At 46.9% G+C, this 17,924-nt stretch overlaps 1 protein-coding gene across 4 annotated transcripts in view; it reads left to right on the top strand.

The window, feature by feature from the left end:
• The window catches only part of ZNF827 (zinc finger protein 827), a 162,056-nt gene extending 145,120 nt beyond the window's left edge, over positions 1-16,936 (top strand). The window contains exons 9-15 of one of the 4 annotated variants that reach the window (XM_014455597.2): positions 570-707; positions 3,697-3,868; positions 4,951-5,117; positions 10,273-10,464; positions 10,781-10,958; positions 12,922-12,954; positions 14,347-16,936. In XM_014455597.2, the coding sequence (XP_014311083.1) occupies positions 570-707; positions 3,697-3,868; positions 4,951-5,117; positions 10,273-10,464; positions 10,781-10,958; positions 12,922-12,937 (863 nt within the window). In that variant the 3' untranslated portion in view covers positions 12,938-12,954; positions 14,347-16,936. Of the gene's footprint in view, positions 1-569; positions 708-3,696; positions 3,869-4,950; positions 5,118-10,272; positions 10,465-10,780; positions 10,972-12,921; positions 12,955-14,346 lie in introns of all 4 variants that reach the window. The other 3 variants (XM_023754853.1, XM_014455614.2, XM_006081747.3) reach the window with 3 other exon arrangements.
• The last annotated feature ends 988 nt before the right edge of the window (positions 16,937-17,924 follow it).

The following is a 17,924-nucleotide window of genomic DNA, read 5'->3' as shown; positions in this document are numbered from 1 at the left end:
AGTTGTCGTCACTGATTCTCTGTAGCATGAGTTCCTCATTAAAGACTTTGTGCAACCCTTTTGAACATAGGAGAAAACTTTTCCCCATACAGGGCAGTGAAAGTGTCTTTCCTCTCAAGGGATCGAACCATTTGTTTTCGCATCGGAATCTGAGATTCAGCATTCTTGATTTACTTACTACCTTGTAGCAAAAGTTGACATTTCTGGAATTTTAAGGAGCAACTCAACCATTGACTCATTCCACAGGTTTTTATTGAGTACTGACTGTACAGTGGACACAGTGCTAACCATGCTACCCACCTTCTAGAAGGTTGGGTTGGCTGGCCTTTAGTGATTAAAGCGAGAAAACACCAGAGACTTGACTAAAATTTGGATTCATTCGCCACCACAACGTTGAAGAATAGCCTTCTCAGAGACAGTAAATGAGCATGAAAACCAGAGGTTACTGGGACTTCTTTGTAGTTAGCAGCCACATTCGTCGAAGGAAGCCTCTGCTTAACTCCTGAATGTTGACTAAACTGAAATTCGTTCATGTTGCCTTGTTTATTCCTCATGTTCTTTTGGTGCAGAGACAGAAAAGCTTGTACTAGAGGCAGGCAACGGATTACCATCCTGGAAATTCAATGACCAGCTTTTCCCCTGCGATGTGTGTGGGAAAGTCTTTGGCCGACAGCAGACATTGTCCCGACATCTCTCGCTGCACACAGGTGAGTCGGCCTCACTGCTGTGCCTTCCCGGGTCTGGATCACCAGCGTCTCCATTACCAAGAAGCTGAGTTGCTCTAAGAGAATTATTACAGGAAGTGATGGGAGTGTCTTATCATGACCTCCTCAAGCCATTTAACTGGCATGTTCAAATAAGGCCCCAGACAGGGTTTCTTATTTGTATTGAAAGGATTCATAGAGTTCAAGTAGGATTGATGAGAAAAGACGCACATCCCCTGGTGTGTGTCCGCTGGGGCTGGGGGCGGCATGCAGTCCCCTCCCACCCATCTGTGCGCAACTCCTCCTGAGCAGTGGTGATGCAGCCTCTTCCTGAGCCGGTCGTGATGCCCGGCTAGTAAAGAAATATGGTTGATTCTGTGTACTTGGAAAAGGAAAGCAACCAAGTTCAGGAGTAAAGGAGGAATACATATTAACTTAATCAATGCAGCAAAAATAAGTGAAGATAAAAAGAAATACAGTAGAATCAATTGTAAACATAAAGCAAGGTAGAAATAATAAAATGAAGTTTTCCATTTTTACACCCAAGATCAGACTTTTTAAATAGTTCAGATGTATTTTATTTATAGGAAATGACAAAGAAAATAAGTAGAGATTTTCCATATCACATGAAATCATAAAGAAGGCAGGATAGGTGGTATTAATATGACAAGATTTATATATATATATGTATATATATATATATATGTATATATATATATATATATGTGTGTGTGTGTGTGTGTGTGTGTGTGTGTGTGTGTGTATATATATATATATATATTCACTAGAAAAAATTTAGTCATATACTTAAGCCCAAAGAAAACTTCAACATGTTCAGAAAAGTGGAGTTTTATAGGTCACATGCTCTGCTCATACTTAAATGAAATTTAAAAGAACCAAAGGTCAATAAAATGTCCTAGCTAACCAGGTCAAAGAAAAGGAAGAAAATCAAAACTCAAATTATAGACATCTAGAAGAAATGAAAAGGGGAACACTTCATTCCTAGGCCTGGAACAAACAGCTTCAGCTCTGTTCAGAGGACAATTCATAGGCTTAAATGTTTTAATTAGAAGAGAAGAAACACAGAAAGTAACTTAGCATCTTAAAGAACTAGTAAAAGAGCCTTAGCCAGTTTGGCTCAGTGGATAGAGCATTGGCCTGCGGAGTGAAGGGTCCTGGGTTTGAATCCAGTCAAGGACACATACCTCAGTTGCAGGCTTCTACCTGGCCCAGGCCCTGGTCAGGGTGTGTGCAAGAGGCAACCAATCGATACTTCTCGCTGTCTTTCCCTCTCTCTTCCACTCTCTCTAAAAATCAATGGAAAAATATCCTCGAATGAGGATTTAAAAAAAAACTGATAAAAGAAAAACAAAATCTAGGAAGAAAAAGACCACAAAAAGAGATTAATTTCTTTAACCCTGATTAAGAAAGGAAAAGGAAGCAAAAATATTCAAAATATTTTTGGAATAGGAATGGAAAAGGAAGCCTAATCATTTATGCTATTAAAGTATTTTTGGAGAATAAGGGCAACTCTATGACAAAAAGAAAAGAACCGCTAAAAACTTAGATGACATAGCTAATTTAAGCAAAATTTCCAAAATTGACCCCAGGGGAGTAAACAAACCTTAAGTAAATCAGTTATCAAAGGGAAATTTGGAAAGATGATGAAGGAGATAATATTACTGATAAAGGTGTCAGGTCCAGATGGGTTCTTTTTAACCTTTTGAGAGTAGGAAAGTCCAGTATTATTAAACCTTTCCAAATGATAGAAAAAGATAGAAAGTTCAGTAATTCACTTTAATACCAAAATTAACAACCTTGCTTATTAATACAAATGCAAAAATTCCAGAGAGGACTCTCTCTTATCTGCACCTCAGGGCCCCGCTCCCCAGCCCAGCTGAGCCCAGGCCACCAGCCCCTCCGATGTTGGGGGCCACCTGTAATAGGAGCCATGCCTTACATGTTGTTGTGGGAAAACTTGTCTGTGTCCTTCCCTGGGAGGCAGACAAGGCCAGCTCGGTCTCACAGAGGAAGAGCGCTAAGGACAGACAGTGAAGTAGCGCTTGTCTTCTGCTGCCCTCCGTTGCCTCTATCTGCACAGTGAAAGCAGGGGCTGCTCCTTTTACGTAATTTGCTTGATTCACCAAATGTATTCAGACGGCCACTCTGGAAACAGTCCTGAAACACTGCCGGTGCTAGGAGAGAGTTCCCATTAAGAAAGTAATTGAAAAATTTTATTTTATTTATGTAAAATGTAAATTTCCAATTCAATTATTTCACATGAGTCATTTTTTATTCCTTTAATTTCATTAGTTTTTTATTTCTTGGCTGACCCAGGCCTGGAGCTTCTTTTACTCACCAGTTCTGCGAACACGGTTTCACTCCTCCTTCCCTGGCTTAGCTCCCACCCACACCTGACACGTGGGAGGCGTGTGCACACACACTCACACGCACACTCACACACGCACACTCACATGCACACTCACACACTCATGCACACACACACTCAAACACGCACTCACACACACACTCACCACACACTCATGCACACACACGCACACACACGCTCACACACTCTCACACACTTTCACCACACTCATGCACACACACACACTTATACACACTTTCACCACACACTCTCATGCACACACACACACACTTTCACCACACACTGTCATACACACACACCTCATGCACACACACACACACACATGCACTAATATGCTTTTAGCTCACCTTAGCCTGTGGGTGTCCAGAAAAAAGTAGATGATCCAATTGCCTGGGGACTTTCTTTAATCTTTGGAAGTATTAATACAGGAGTGACCTGCTGGGTAAAGACTTTTTAGAGACAATTCCAAGGTGTTCCCTTTGTCCCCACTTGAAATGAGACTTGAACCCCCCCCTTCCTTGATACCCTTAAGTGGTCTCTTGCAAGGTGTTGGGATTTCATTTCTCAGATCAGCTGGGGGTTTTCCTGCTCTTTCTCCTCCAGAGGAAAGAAAATACAAATGCCACTTGTGCCCCTACGCTGCTAAGTGCCGCGCGAACCTAAACCAGCACCTGACCGTCCACTCGGTGAAGCTGGTGAGTACGGACACTGAGGACATTGTCAGCGCCGTCACCTCTGAAGGCAGTGATGGGAGGAAGCACCCTTATTACTACAGGTGAGCTGGGGCTGGAACCCTAGTCCAGCCTTCCCACCCTCCCTGCCGTCTGCGAGGCAGACCTGACAGGCACCTCTGCTCAGCAGACGCACTGGCCTGCATGGTCAGAGTTGCTTTGCTTAGACAAGCCCCTACAGTTGCAATGACTCCCCCTGGCATGGTGCCCTGGCGGAATGAATTGAAAGGGAAATGGTCTGAGAGGTGGCTCTGGGGGCGGGAGGCTGTGGGGTGAGCTCCAGAGAGCGGCAGGGCTCTGGGGATTATTAGCTTCCAGGGCTGGGCAGCTGGCAAGCTCCTGCCCTAGTAACTGAGCACCTTGCTGCTCCCTGAGAAGTGTCCGAAGGAAAACAGACTAGGAAACAAACCCAAGGACCCTGAGGACGTAGCCGTGAAGGCATAGCTTCTTTTCCTCGAGTCGTGTTTTGTCCTTTAGTGGCTGGAATTTTATGGTTTTCTCCGGTTCTGGCCCTAAATCAGTATTTGGTTTGGGTGCCATAAAACCCCAAGTTTCAGGCTTTCTACCAAATCTTGCCCACGAGAGAGGCTGTAGGGATTGGTAGGAACTTGCTTTTGTATGAAATGTCTCCATGGATGTGTGGCTTCTATCGGGAATTGTCACAGGCAGGAGTGCCGTCCGACGGCCTGTGTGCTCTCACTGCTACCCGGGAGGTTTCTGGAGGCAGAGGGAGGCTCACAGAGTGCAGGGCGCGCCACGCCGCTCCGCGTACCAGCCGCACTCAAGTCTTGGCAAGGCTGTGCTGCATCCCTTTGCCCCAAGGAATCGCAAGGAGACATGCAGCATCTGGAATCCGGAAACTTTAATTAACTCTCTGATTATTTAGCATCATTATAGCATGTATGGGATTGTGACATTATTCGGGCACTAAATCCATTTAGCACAGCGACCACTTCAGAGGCATCCGAGAAAGCAGAAGAATTTCCTAACGCAAACCGTTCGGTGGGGAGGGCAGTGTGTACACGCCCGTTTTCTGGGTGTACTGGGTGTACTGGGCGTGAGTGGGTAGCCTGCATTTAGAATATCGCTCCTCTCTCCCCCTCTTTTCCTTCGTCCTCTCATGTAGCTGCCATGTGTGTGGATTTGAGACCGAGCTCAACGTCCAGTTTGTCAGCCACATGTCCCTCCACGTGGACAAGGAGCAGTGGATGTTCTCCATCTGCTGCACTGCCTGCGACTTCGTCACCATGGAGGAGGCAGAGATAAAGGCTCACATTGGCACCAAGCACACAGGTGACCATTCCCATCGGTCCTTCTCTCCTCCATCCCCTGCCACCCCAGACTGCCTGCCCACCTGGCAGAAGCATCCTCATCGCCATGTGACACTGACATCTCCTTCCTCAGAAGGAAGAACGTCCCTAGGGGTAGCAGAGCCACACTTCCCTGTGGCCACAGTGCCATGGCCAGGCACGGCTCGTGCACCGGCTGATCTGAAACATACACAGGTTGGGACGGTTGAGAGGGGCTGAGCTGTCTGCTTGCCATCATCATCCAGTAACAGCCATTACGCTTTCCCTATGCCCCAGGCTTGCACCTTTGCACGCTGGGACCCATATAAGCCTCCTAACGACCCCCTGAGGCCCATACTACTGTTATCATACTATAGAGCAGGGGCCCTCAAACTACGGCCCGCGGGCCACATGCAAATACAAATATTGTATTTGTTCCCGTTTTGTTTTTTTACTTCAAAATAAGATATGTGCAGTGTGCATAGGAATTTGTTCATAGTTTTTTTTTAAACTATAGTCCGGCCCTCCAACGGTCTGAGGGACAGTGACCTGGCCCCCTGTTTAAAAAGTTTGAGGAGCCCTGCTATAGAGGCTTGAGAGCTGAGTCTTCACAGCGGGGAGGTATTCTGTCCAAGGTCAACCTTAGGATGTGACTTCAGAAACTCAGACCAGAACAGTTATCATTCTAGAACCTTCTTTCTGAGTTGCTGCCATTCTGGCAGCCCCACCCAAACCTTGGCCAAGGCTGGACCTCTGTTTTGCTGGGCCAGGCACCACGCACCTGCCTCTGTAGGCTCTGCTCCTCGCGTGATGCTGCAGCCCTGACACGCTCCGTGATGCTGAGTGGCCCGTCTGTCCAGGGGCAAAGAAGACCAGATGCTCCTGAGTCAACCCGGTCCCTCCCCGGGCCACGGCCACGCCTTTGCCAGTGCTCGCCTTTCATTTCAGACTCTTGCCATTCTGGTTAACTTCTTCTATTTAATGAAGTTAACATTTTGACTTTGCCGTGCAATTATCCTCTCGCAAGGGATGGTTACAAATGACACTGGCGAGGAGTCATTATGTGAGAATGAGGAAGAGCTCCCTGCGTTTGCTACAAATTACAAGCTGGGGTTGCTGACTGCAGGCCCAGGTGCTGGACCGGCCCCTCACATCATTGGCACTTGAAGGATTCGGGAAGGGAAATTTCCCTGACATTTGTGCTGACGATGTGCATGGCCAAGAAGGATCCCTCTGTGCTTTCCTGGCCGCTCTGGCTCCGTGGTGCCAACAGCAATAAAAGCTTGTTTTTGTCAGTAAGTTGAGCAGCTCTGACTTGGAGGTCTGCAGAGAGCTGTTCTGCTGAGTGGGAAGGTGCCATTTTTACAGTCGGTTGTCTGACCATAACCACATTAGCACCGTGGGCAGGTGAGCTGGGAAACCCACGTCGAAGACAAATTAAATCCAGCATTTCTGGAGTGGCTGCTGGAGGGAAAGCCAGCCTGTCTCCCGTTTCCACGGGCTCTTCAGATACTCTCTTTTCTATTATCCTCCCATTCTTCTAGCCTTTTCCGCCCCAAAGTATGCCTAAACCCAGCCCAGAACCTCCCTCCACCGCCCCCATCCCACCTCAAGAAGACCGTAGAAACCACAATGGCAGGAAGGGAGTTGGACTTCAAATCCCTAATTTTGTGAGTCCTATTCTCTAATTTGATTTACCTGTCACAGGAACAGGCACCTTTTATTCTAGTGCCGTAGGGGATCTGCGATGCCATCTGGTTACCTAAATGAACTTGTGATGAGCTTTAATCAACACAACATTTTTAATTGGTCACCCACAGAACCCACGTGCTTTCTCACACTTCCTTACTGGCTACTCTTAGCTAAGGTACGCTTGGGATTGGGGTGTTTCTGCAGTGACCCCTCCTTACTCTCTTTCTCCCTCTCTCCCTCCCTGCAGAGAACATCAGCAAGGGGAAAATATTCCTTCTGGTGCTGTGACATCCTCAATGCAAATTTTGCTGCAATTTTTAAAAGTTGTGATGATGGTGATGAGGAATTTGAATAGCTATTTGGAAAATACAGCCATCAATATTTACCTCACACTGACACCAAAATAACCTACACAATCCTTCTTTACTATCTGTCCTTGAAAGGCTTGAGGAAAATAGAATAGAATATTCATCAAACACAGCAAGGGAGATTTGTAAATGCTTAATGGACAACAAGAAATCACAAAGGAAAAGAATCAAGAGATTGGACACAAAAATTTTTTTTGCAAAAGAAAGGAAGAAGAGAAGGGGGAAAAAACCCACATTCTGAAAATGTGTTTGTAAAAATGACAAAAAGCTCATGTATTTATATAGAAAGTTCATAGAAATGGGTAAGAAACACTTTTGGTCTCTAAGAATTTGGAAAGAACATGAACAGTCAATTCACAGTAAAAAAAATAAAATAAAAGCTAATTGTTTAACATAAGGGAAAATGTTCAACCTCACTGAGCAGTCAAAGTAAAGCTCAAGAGTGGCTTATCTTAACCTGTTAAGTTAGGAGCACATTTTATAGTGTCACCCACTGTTGCTGGGTGCTGCTGGTACTCTTGTGTCTATGGCCCTGCAAAGGAATAGAACTTAGGGAAACTATTTGGGTAATATATACTAAGAGGCTTGAAAATGTAATGCTCTGTGACCCAGTAATCCCACTTCTGGGAATTTATCTGTAGGGGAAAAAATCAACCAACAAAATATTAATTTTAACTTAAAATTTAATTTTAAGGAAGTATTTAAGTAGAGTAGGATAAGTCCACTCCTTGGATCTGCAGTACAGTTTCCTTATATTTTCCACCTTAACATAAAACTATGAGGTTGCATTGAATTAGTTTGGGGAGAGTTGCCATCTTAATATCGAGTCTCCTGAACCATGAATATTATGTGCCTCCAGTTATTTGGATTTATAAGTACATCTTTAATTTATCACAGTGTACCATACCACTTCACATGTAGTATAAGACCTCACAATAGCATTCTTCCATTTCTCCCCCCACCAGCTATTATGTTATTGTTCATATATATCTATATCTATATGTAGATATAGATATAAATATAGATATATGTGTGTGTTATAAATATTACATTATTAATGGTTTTTTAAACAAAATTAGTTTTATTACTTTTTAAAGAGATTTAAATAAGAAAAACTCACATATTTACCCATGTAGTTGTCATTTCTGTGCTCTCCATTCTTTTGTGTAGATCCATTTTTGCATTAGTGTAATTTCCCTTCTGCCTGAATAATTTATTTTAACATTTCTTGTAATTCAGGTCTACAGGTAATGAATTCTTTCAGCTTTTATATATCTTTTTTTCTTTTGCCTTTGCTTGTGAAATATGTTTTCATACTTTAAAGATGTTGTTCCACTACTTCACACTTGCATTGTGTCCAGTGAGAAATCTGCTGTCATCCTTTTTTTGTTCCTCTGCACATGTGTCCTTTTTCGTCTGGCCGCTTTTAGGACTTCTTATTTATCACTGGTTTTGAGCAATTTGATTATGATGTCCCTTGTATAGATTTCATCATCTTTCTTATGCTTGGGACTCATTACATTTCTTTTATCAATGGGTGTATGGTGTTCCTCAAATTTGGAAAGTTTTTGTCTTTTTCAAGTATATTTTCCTGCCCTCCCCACCCCATCAGGAACTCCAATTAAGCTTATACTAAGCTGCCTGAAGGCATCCCATAGTTCACTGGGTGCTCTATTTATTTTTGTGATTCTTTTCTCTCTCTGTTTCATCTCAGATAATTTCTCCATTTAGGTTCACAAATCTTTTCTTTACTGTGTCTAAATTGTTAGTGGTCCCATCCATTGTATTTTTCATCTCAGACATTGTAATTTTCATCTCTAGAAATTTGATTTGGGTATTTTTATTTATTTATTTTTGTATCTTCCATCTCTCTACTTAACTTTTTTAACATACGGAATACAATTATATTACTGTTCTTATGTCCTTGTCTGCAAATTCCAATAACTGGATCAGTTTTCATTGGTTGATATTCTCCCCTTTGGGTTGTGTTTTGTTCCTCTGCATGCCTGAGAATCTTTATTTGAGTGTCAGACATTGTGATTTTACCTTATTAGGTGCCGGATACTTTATATTCCTATAAATATTCTTGAAACTTTGATCCTCTTGGGTCTTGCTTTTATGACTTGTCAGACGGGTCTGGAGCAGTGCTCCATCTAGGGCTAATTATTACCCACTACTAAAAGAACTTCCTGTTTTCTACCCAATGCCTTAGGAATTACAAGTTTTTTCCAATCTGGCTGGTGGAAACAGGCACTGTTCTCTAAGCCTTTCAGATTTTCCCTCCAACACATGCTCCGGTCCATACTCTGCTGAATACTCACGGGAGACCCTCTGCAGGTCTCTGAGTTCTTTCCCTCTAGGACTCTGTCCCTTAAGGCCCAGCCATGTTGATCTCCCAGACCATCAGTCTTATCTCCTCAAATCAGCAGGTCAACTGGGCTCCACCTCCATACCCCTCCCTACACTGCAGTCTGGAAGGTCTTTCCTGCCTCTCAGGGGTCAGTCCTCATTGCCTGGTGTCCAATATTGTGAAAACTATTGTTTGATATATTTTGTCTGTCTTTTTGTTAGTTGTTTCCGTAGCGATGATAAATTCCGTCTCTTGAATGGAAGCAGAAGTCTACTGACACTAGATTTTAATGACCTATTGACTGTTTACTGCTGGCTGTGAGGGAGGATTCAGTGCACTGATGAAGAACATGGATGCTAGAGTCAGACCAATTGACTAACCTCACTGTCCCTCCCCACCCGCACCTGTAAAATGGGGGTGATAATAGTTGTGCCTCCGCAGTTTCTTTAGAATACAATGAGACAAAGCATTTAAAGCTTGACCCAGTTTCTGGAACTTGGCAACACTTTCAGTACATCTTAGCTCCTATTGTCATTTTATTTTAATTCTAGTAAGACATCCATAAACCCTCATCAAATGAATGAGGGCCTGCTCTTGGCCCCAAGTACCATGAGTGACATCACCAGAGGTGACTGCGACCTGGGACTCCAGCAGGTGCACTAGAGGGGCTGGAGACCCAACCTCCCACCTGCTGTTATTCTAGGGTTTCCATCTCCTAAATAACAGACTTGGGTTTTTTTCTTTTTTAGGGGAAGACAGGAAGACCCCAAGTGAATCAAACAGCCCCTCATCATCTTCCCTCTCAGCTCTGAGCGATTCAGCTAACAGCAAAGATGACTCCGACAGCTCCCAGAAAAACAAGAGCGGGAACAACCTGCTGGTCATCTCTGTTGTGCCCGGGAGCCAACCCTCACTGAATAGTGAGGAAAAGCCAGAGAAAGGTAAGGGAGGAGGTGGCGTGGCCTGCTCAGCCCTCCCCACGCTGGAGGCAGGACGCCTTGTCAGGAGTGGTGTTGGAAGTAGATATTGGGTCCCAGAACATTCCCTTTGCTTGCTTTGCACCCAGTATGGGGTGGAAGGATGGGGCGTGTGACATTGACTCCAAAGCTGTAACTTCTTTTAGCACAGAGATGCAGGGAACAGCGTCCGGAAGGGTATAAACTGGGGGGAGGGGTGAAGAAAGGGGATCTCGGCCCTGCTCCTGCCCTCCTGTCCCTCTACCCCACGCACCTGTACACCCAGCTTCGGTCCTTCCAGGGTTCGAATGCGTTTTTTGCAACTTTGTCTGCAAGACGAAGAACATGTTTGAGCGCCATCTGCAGATACACCTCATCACCCGGATGTTTGAGTGTGACGTGTGCCACAAGTTCATGAAGACCCCCGAACAGCTGCTGGAGCATAAGAAATGCCACACTGTCCCCACCGGTGGGCTCAAGTAAGGAAAGCAAGTACAGAACCTTTTACTGTGTTGTTATTAAACACCCTTCCCCCACCCTTACCCTGGCCCCTCCCCTGAAGATTTTGGGGTCATGGAGAGGGAGAGCTTGGCATGCGGGGAGTTAGGCAGGCACCTCTGCTGCCTTCAGCTGGAGGTGAATTAGACCTGTCCCCCAGGGCGAGCAGACATCAGCAGGAGAATCCATTGTACAAATAGCCCGGGATTCAGAGCAAGCAGGAAGGCATGTTGGAGCACCTGAGCACGCAGGGGTAGACTCATCCCACACTGCCTGGGTTTCGTTCAGACTTGATGGTAATGGACTTGGGTTAGCGTCCCCAAGTGTAAAGCAGTACACTGTTACTGCACTTCACCATCTCTGTTTTTTAGGTGATTTGCCATGTATCTTTTAAATAAGTATTACAACCACTGCATCCACACCCCACCCCAAATAATGGAACCTTGCGGGGTTTGAACAGGCAGGAGGCAGCGTTTTCCACGCAAGGCCCATGTGACTCTCAGGTCCCTGCAGACATGCCTTATGCCTTCCCGGGAACTGGAAGTGGGATTCCCTGCCTGAGAGCTGATGTTTTCTGTCACGTAGTCACAGATTCCTCCCACCAGAGACCTAGGCAATTAGCATCATCATCAACCAATATTTGCAGGAGGCCCTCGGTCTGAAGCGAGACTAATCAGTCATTATCCAGTGTACGGTGCGTCTGGCTTGATTAGGTGCTAGAGGGCAAATAAGGAATAAAACCTAATTTCCACCCTCAGGAAGTGTATGTCCTACCGTGACCAGAATTTCATCCTCCCGAGAGTCGGTACTCAGGTCCCTGTTCACAAGGCACTTATGGTCTAGGAAAGAGGAAGAAGCTTATGTCATTGGGCACAGAAAGACACACAGTTTTTGAGGCAGAATTGTTCACGTTTAGCTGAAATGATCGTGTAATTTCAATGAATGAAAAATTACATTTTACTTAATACAAGGGGGGAAAAAACCTTGTCTTTAAACATTTTGGCCTTTGAAACTCACAACTTGCCGGAGGGGTGGCATGACTCTCCCCAATGGGCGTGGGATGGAGAGACCCAGGACCCTGGGAGTCGAGTGTTGGGGGGGCAGCACAAGCTTGTCTTCCCCCCACCCCCGCACCTACCTGATCAGGGGGACTCTCCTCAAAATCCTGCCCAAACAGCAGAGTCAGGGAGCAACACCTACTGTGGATTTCCACTTTGTTTCAGTCTTGGGGGTGCTTAGGTGGGAGGGGGGAGGGGAGATCTGAAGGGGAGGGGGAGGGGCAGTTATAACTCAAGACCACCAGTAAACGGGAATTTGATTTGGTTTGTTCCCACTGTCCCTTTCTAAATATCTGTGCACTCTTGTTTATAACGAAAAGCCATACACTCCTGTGGTTGGACTATGCTCATCGCCCTCCCCCGTTGCCCAGTCACAGCCATGCACTGCGGCCTGGCCAGTCGTGGCCCTGCCAGTCAGCCTTTCCTCGGGGACCCAAGGGGTCCCAGGCTGCCACTGGGGAGAATGCACAATGACCCTGATGCTTTTGCGGTACAGACACTTCCCGTGCGGTGCTAACGGTCCCCTGTGTAATAGTTTATGTTCTAGGATGACCAAGTAGAAGAATACTTTGAAAAAATTGATAAAGCCTTCTGGCTATACAGTGAGTCTTTGTTTTTGTTTTTGTTTTGTTTTCCCTTTGCCATATCGGAGCGTTCATTTGCCTGAGAGAGTGCCGTGACGACAAGTAACGGGCCCCTGCTATACCCTTAGCACATCCCCTGAGCAGCGCAAGAAAGATTGAGCTGTGGGTCACAGAAATGTCCTTAAAGTGAAACAGACTGCTGATGTCTCAATTGCTTTTCTGTGATGGAACTGCTTGTACTCTATATCCTGTTCATAATGCAGATCGAATAAGATTATACTATTATTTTTCTTTTGCCGTAGCTCAGGACAGTGGTGAGTTTCAGACTCCTCTAGGTAAGGCCCAGCTTGGCGTAGGGGTTGTGTGTGCACCTGACCTGGGAATGGGCTTTTATTTCTCTCGTGTGCACTCTTCTGTGAGCTGAGGGTCCAAGGCTAACGGCGAGCTTGGCGCTGAGGAGCAGTGCACGGTGCACCCGGTTGTGTTGGGCTCTGCTGAACACTTCTCCAAACCCTCAGAGCACACCTCGCTCCTGGGCCTGCCCTGCGGCTGCCCAGCCAGAGCTGAGGCAGCCACTTTTGCATTTGCATTCTGTTTGTCAAGAGAGCAAACACGCTACCGCTATCATATCAGCCACTGACTCGAGCCCGGCAGCTTCTCAAAGAGCAGAATTTGTAAACATGCCTTCACGGCTCCTCCTGGCCCCTCTGGAAGCCAGGAGGCTTGGGGGGGGGAGCATAGCCTCATTGCGGAGGGTGGAAAAACCGAGCCATCGAGAGGCCCAGGCTTGGCCCAGGGCGATCCAGCTAAAGCCCAGTTAGGTGGCGGAGCTGGGGCCAGAATCTGCCTAACTTATGTGTAGAGACCAGTCCAATAATAACGCAGTGCCTCCCATGGGCTGAGCACTTACCAAGCACTGGACAGAATGCAGAAGAAATGTTAGCTGTGGTCCTGCCCCCTGAGCATTATGATGTCATAATGTACGAATAATGTCTTCAAGCTCCCGAGAGCAGGCATCACCCTCCTTATCCCTCACTAGTAGACAGCTAGGGGGTGGGCGTCCCTCTCCAGGCCCCTGTCCTGGTCCTCACCTTCCTTCCCTGGCGGGGAAACAGCTGTAGCAGACAGGTCCTAGAGTACAGACCTATGTACACACACACACTCACAGACACACACAGGCCTTCTCGTCCTAACCTTTCATAAGCACGATTCTGAGCCTACGACTTTCTGTTTGCTGGAGGTAGCTTTCCCCTGTAAGCTGTTCTTTAAACTCTTAGCCTTTCTGCGTGTGCTTGGTGTGGTGCATGAAACGTCGACTCTTTGTGTTGCTCCCATCTCGAGGGGAGGTCGTGAGGGTTAGACCTCTGCTGTGTCCGTGGGGGGTGGGGAGGGCTCCGAGGGGGCGGGAGGATGGAGGGGAGCCACAGCTACCGTAATTCTCCCCCTTTCTCTGCTCCCCTTCCTGAGGGTTGGTGTTCGCTGCTCCTGCCAGGAGACCCAGAGTAGGCTGAGCGCACCTCCTCAGAGCTAGCTCCTCCTCCGGGGGGACGGCTCTGTCGGCACGGAGAGCCCAAGAGGGTCCTCTTCACCTCTGAGAGGCAGCAGGGCTGGGCTGGGCAGGGGCAGCCAGGCCTCAGGGTTTGCAGGGTGGCCCGTGAGGAGGGGAGAAGCAGGGCCGCGGCGGGACCTGTCTGGCTGACCCTCCCTTCCCTTGCTTCCCCCGGCAGGTGCCCATTCTGCATTTATTCCACCAACCGCCCCGCCGCCATGGAGTGCCACCTCAAGACCCACTACAAGATGGAGTACAAGTGCCGGATCTGCCAGACGGTGAAGGCCAACCAGCTGGAGCTGGAGACGCACACCCGGGAGCATCGCCTCGGCAACCACTACAAGTGCGACCAGTGCGGCTACCTGTCCAAGACCGCCAACAAGCTCATCGAGCACGTGCGCGTGCACACCGGGGAGCGGCCCTTCCACTGTGACCAGTGCAGCTACAGCTGCAAACGCAAGGACAATCTCAACCTGCACAAGAAGCTGAAGCACGCCCCTCGCCAGACCTTCAGCTGCGAAGAGTGCCTGTTCAAGACCACACACCCTTTCGTCTTCAGCCGCCACGTCAAGAAGCACCAGAGTGGGGACTGCCCCGAGGAGGACAAGAAGGGCCTGTGTCCGGCCCCCAAGAAACCAGCCGGCCCCGGGGCCCCGCTCCTCATCGTCGGGAGCTCTCGGAATCTCCTGTCTCCCCTGTCGGTCATGTCCGCCTCCCAGGCTCTGCAGACCGTGGCCTTGTCAGCTGTCCACGGCAGCAGCTCAGAGCCCAACCTGGCACTCAAGGCTCTGGCCTTCAACGGCTCCCCTTTGCGCTTTGACAAGTACCGGAACTCGGATTTTGCCCATCTCATTCCCTTGACAATGTTATACCCCAAGAACCACTTGGATCTCACATTCCACCCGCCCCGACCTCAGACTGCGCCTCCCAGCATCCCGTCCCCCAAACACTCCTTCCTCGCCTATCTCGGACTGAGAGAAAGAGCAGAGACTGTCTGAGGGCAGCATGTTCCGTACCAAAAACCAAGTGACAGAGACAAAAACAAAAATAAACCCACGAAACTTACACACAACCCCAGCAGGTGTATGTTGCTGCAAAACCGACAGGCCCCCGTGGGTCTGAACCACGTGTACTGTATCTCTTTAGTAAGGACTAGAGAATTGGCTCTGTGTGTATACCTATTGCATTGACCTGAAAGCTGCTTTATCCGATCTTCAGAGAGGTGACCTACTGCGTACATCTACCTTCAGAGGCATGCCTCCCCGGCCCCCCGCGCCCACTCTCAGCCCTGCTCCCCACCTTTCCCGGAAAGGAATTTTGTCTTGCTCAACCCTAAAGAGAGTGTCCTTAATAGCAATCCGCACTTGTCAGCTTCTCTACTGGTGCATTTTTGTTTTCTGTTGGGTGAATGGGGTGTGTGGGCGTCTGTGGATTCTGAGAGAGAGAGCCGTGTGTCGTGTGCCATGAGATTTCTATCGCACATTCTCTGTGCTGGCTGCTTTCACCGCGATGAACATGATTTTCCCTCCTGGGTGGTTCATCCACTGCAGTCCCTCCCGAGCCCCTTCTTCACCACCCGTTTCACGGCTGCAGAGTGGTGGGGCCTGGTGCGCGGTCGATGAAGGCATGGTAGACACTCACGGTGCTGCTGGAGATTTCCCACAGCTGGAGACCTTGTGCAGAGTCTCCTCTGGTTATGAAGACGCGAGGCGGCAAGAGTCCCGTCTGGAAGAAATGTCCCGCAGCACCGAGGCCAACATCACAAAACTTAAGTGTGTTGTGTGTGTGTGTCCATACGTACACAATGCGTGTGGGACACACGCAGTGCATCATTTTTTAAGGGCAGATTATATATATATATATATGATGTATTAATTCAGTGGTTACCATTTGTTTGCAGGAGAAAAAAATAGTATGAGTGAAAAATTTTATGGTCGATAAATCCAGCCAAGGAGATTAAAAGGGGTTTGGATCAATTCTGGGTATAAATGCTCAGACTAAAAAAAGAAAAAAGAAAAGAAACGGCAGTTTTGCACAGTGCTTTGGTCTTGCACTAGTTTTTGTTTCTCATCTGCAAAATAAAAAAGACAAATAAAAGTGAAAGAAAATGTACCTTTTATATGGAACGAGTAGACTGTATATTTGAAAATTTTGTCACAGGCTCGTTGACATATAACCACCCAAAAACAAGGTGCTGTTTAGTCCTGCAATTCCATTGATGCCCCTGAGACGTGTCCATTGTGTTTGCAGGTCGTCTGGCTCTAGTGGTATTCTCCATGTTGGTAATAATTCTGTATTCCATTTTGTTAACGCCTGGTAGATGTAATCTGCTAGGAGGCTAACTTTATACTTATTTAAAGCTCTTATTTCGTGGTCATTAAAATGGCAACTTATGTGCAGCACTTTATTGCAGCAAGAAGCAGATGTGATTGGTAGCATAGCCCTTTGCTAGTCTTTCAAAGTAATGGGTGATTTAGAAAGGAGAAGAGGAAAAGAATCTTTGGCTGAATACGTTAAGTGCTTGTATTTTTAAGACAACAGCATTTCCTGTATGAAACAGGCTAAAGGAGCAGGAAGAAATGTGCTTTGTATGATGATGGGAAGCTTGGGATATAAAAGTTTATATATTATTTATCTATTGAAGAACTGTGTACAGGAGGAATGCTTCTTACTGCATTGCTGTTTTCCATCAGGTGTTATCCTAGAGTTGGGAATTTTTCTTTTTTTCATCCGTTTCACCAGGGGAAAATAAAAGCATCCCTGATTTTCTTCCTCTAGTCAGCTTGCTTCACTGAGCCCCCTTGAAATTGGTACAGTTGTGCGGGAAGCCAGAAGACTATACCATCTGTCCACACCATGGTTCCCCCACCACACACACACACACTCTCACTCTCTCTCTCTCTCTCTCTCACACACACACACACACACACACACACTCACACACACTCTCTCTCACACACACACACACACACACACACACACCCTTCTTCCCCCAGACTAGCAGGTCTACTATACTTCCCTTTGCCAGTCACGGGCCCTGGCAAGCCTGTTTACACTACAGAGATGCCCGGGGACAGGGAGGCTGAGCCGGCTAGGGCGGGAAGCTCTTCTATCCTCCTCCCGCAGACGCAGACATCTGTTCTTGGCCATGTGTGAACCACCCATCAACCTCGCCACCTCACTGTCTCAGCTAAAGACACTATAGACAAGTATAATACACTCCAAGAATACCGGGCTAATGGGTGGGCTGGTTTTCGGTGGTTTTTGTTGTGTTTTTTTTTAAGTTATGTCTTCATCCCCATATAATGGAGAATGTGCCACTTGGCTAATAATGTGCTTTCAAAATTACAAGTTCAGTGATGACAGGAAAGAGGGCCACGGGCATCCCACAGAGGCTGGCAGGAAAGGTGACTCACATAATGCACCAGCAGGTAAAAACCTGACAGGGTGGCCCTGACTATCAGGACGACAGCTCTCACAGCATGCCACTTGTGCAATAGGAGGCCCTGGGCTGGAACCTGCGAGACCGAGAGGGGCGTTGGGAGGAAGGAGACGTTTACCGTTCGAATGCCATGTGTTTCCCTGCTTGCCACTGAACTTGTATTTGAATTACTTCGTTATGCTTAATGTAATTGGGCAACTTTTTTAGCACTTTGGAAAGAGTCATCCATCTTTCTGGTAAATTATAAAAAGTTTTCTGAGTGAGAAAAGGTGTGTTTGGAGTTTGTTTGACTTTTTATATTATTATTATTATTA

Source organism: Myotis lucifugus, unplaced genomic scaffold (assembly GCF_000147115.1).
Source record: "Myotis lucifugus unplaced genomic scaffold, Myoluc2.0 scaffold_1, whole genome shotgun sequence".
NCBI classification, from domain to species: Eukaryota; Metazoa; Chordata; class Mammalia; order Chiroptera; family Vespertilionidae; genus Myotis; species Myotis lucifugus.
This window is presented reverse-complemented; position numbering and strand designations above follow the sequence as displayed.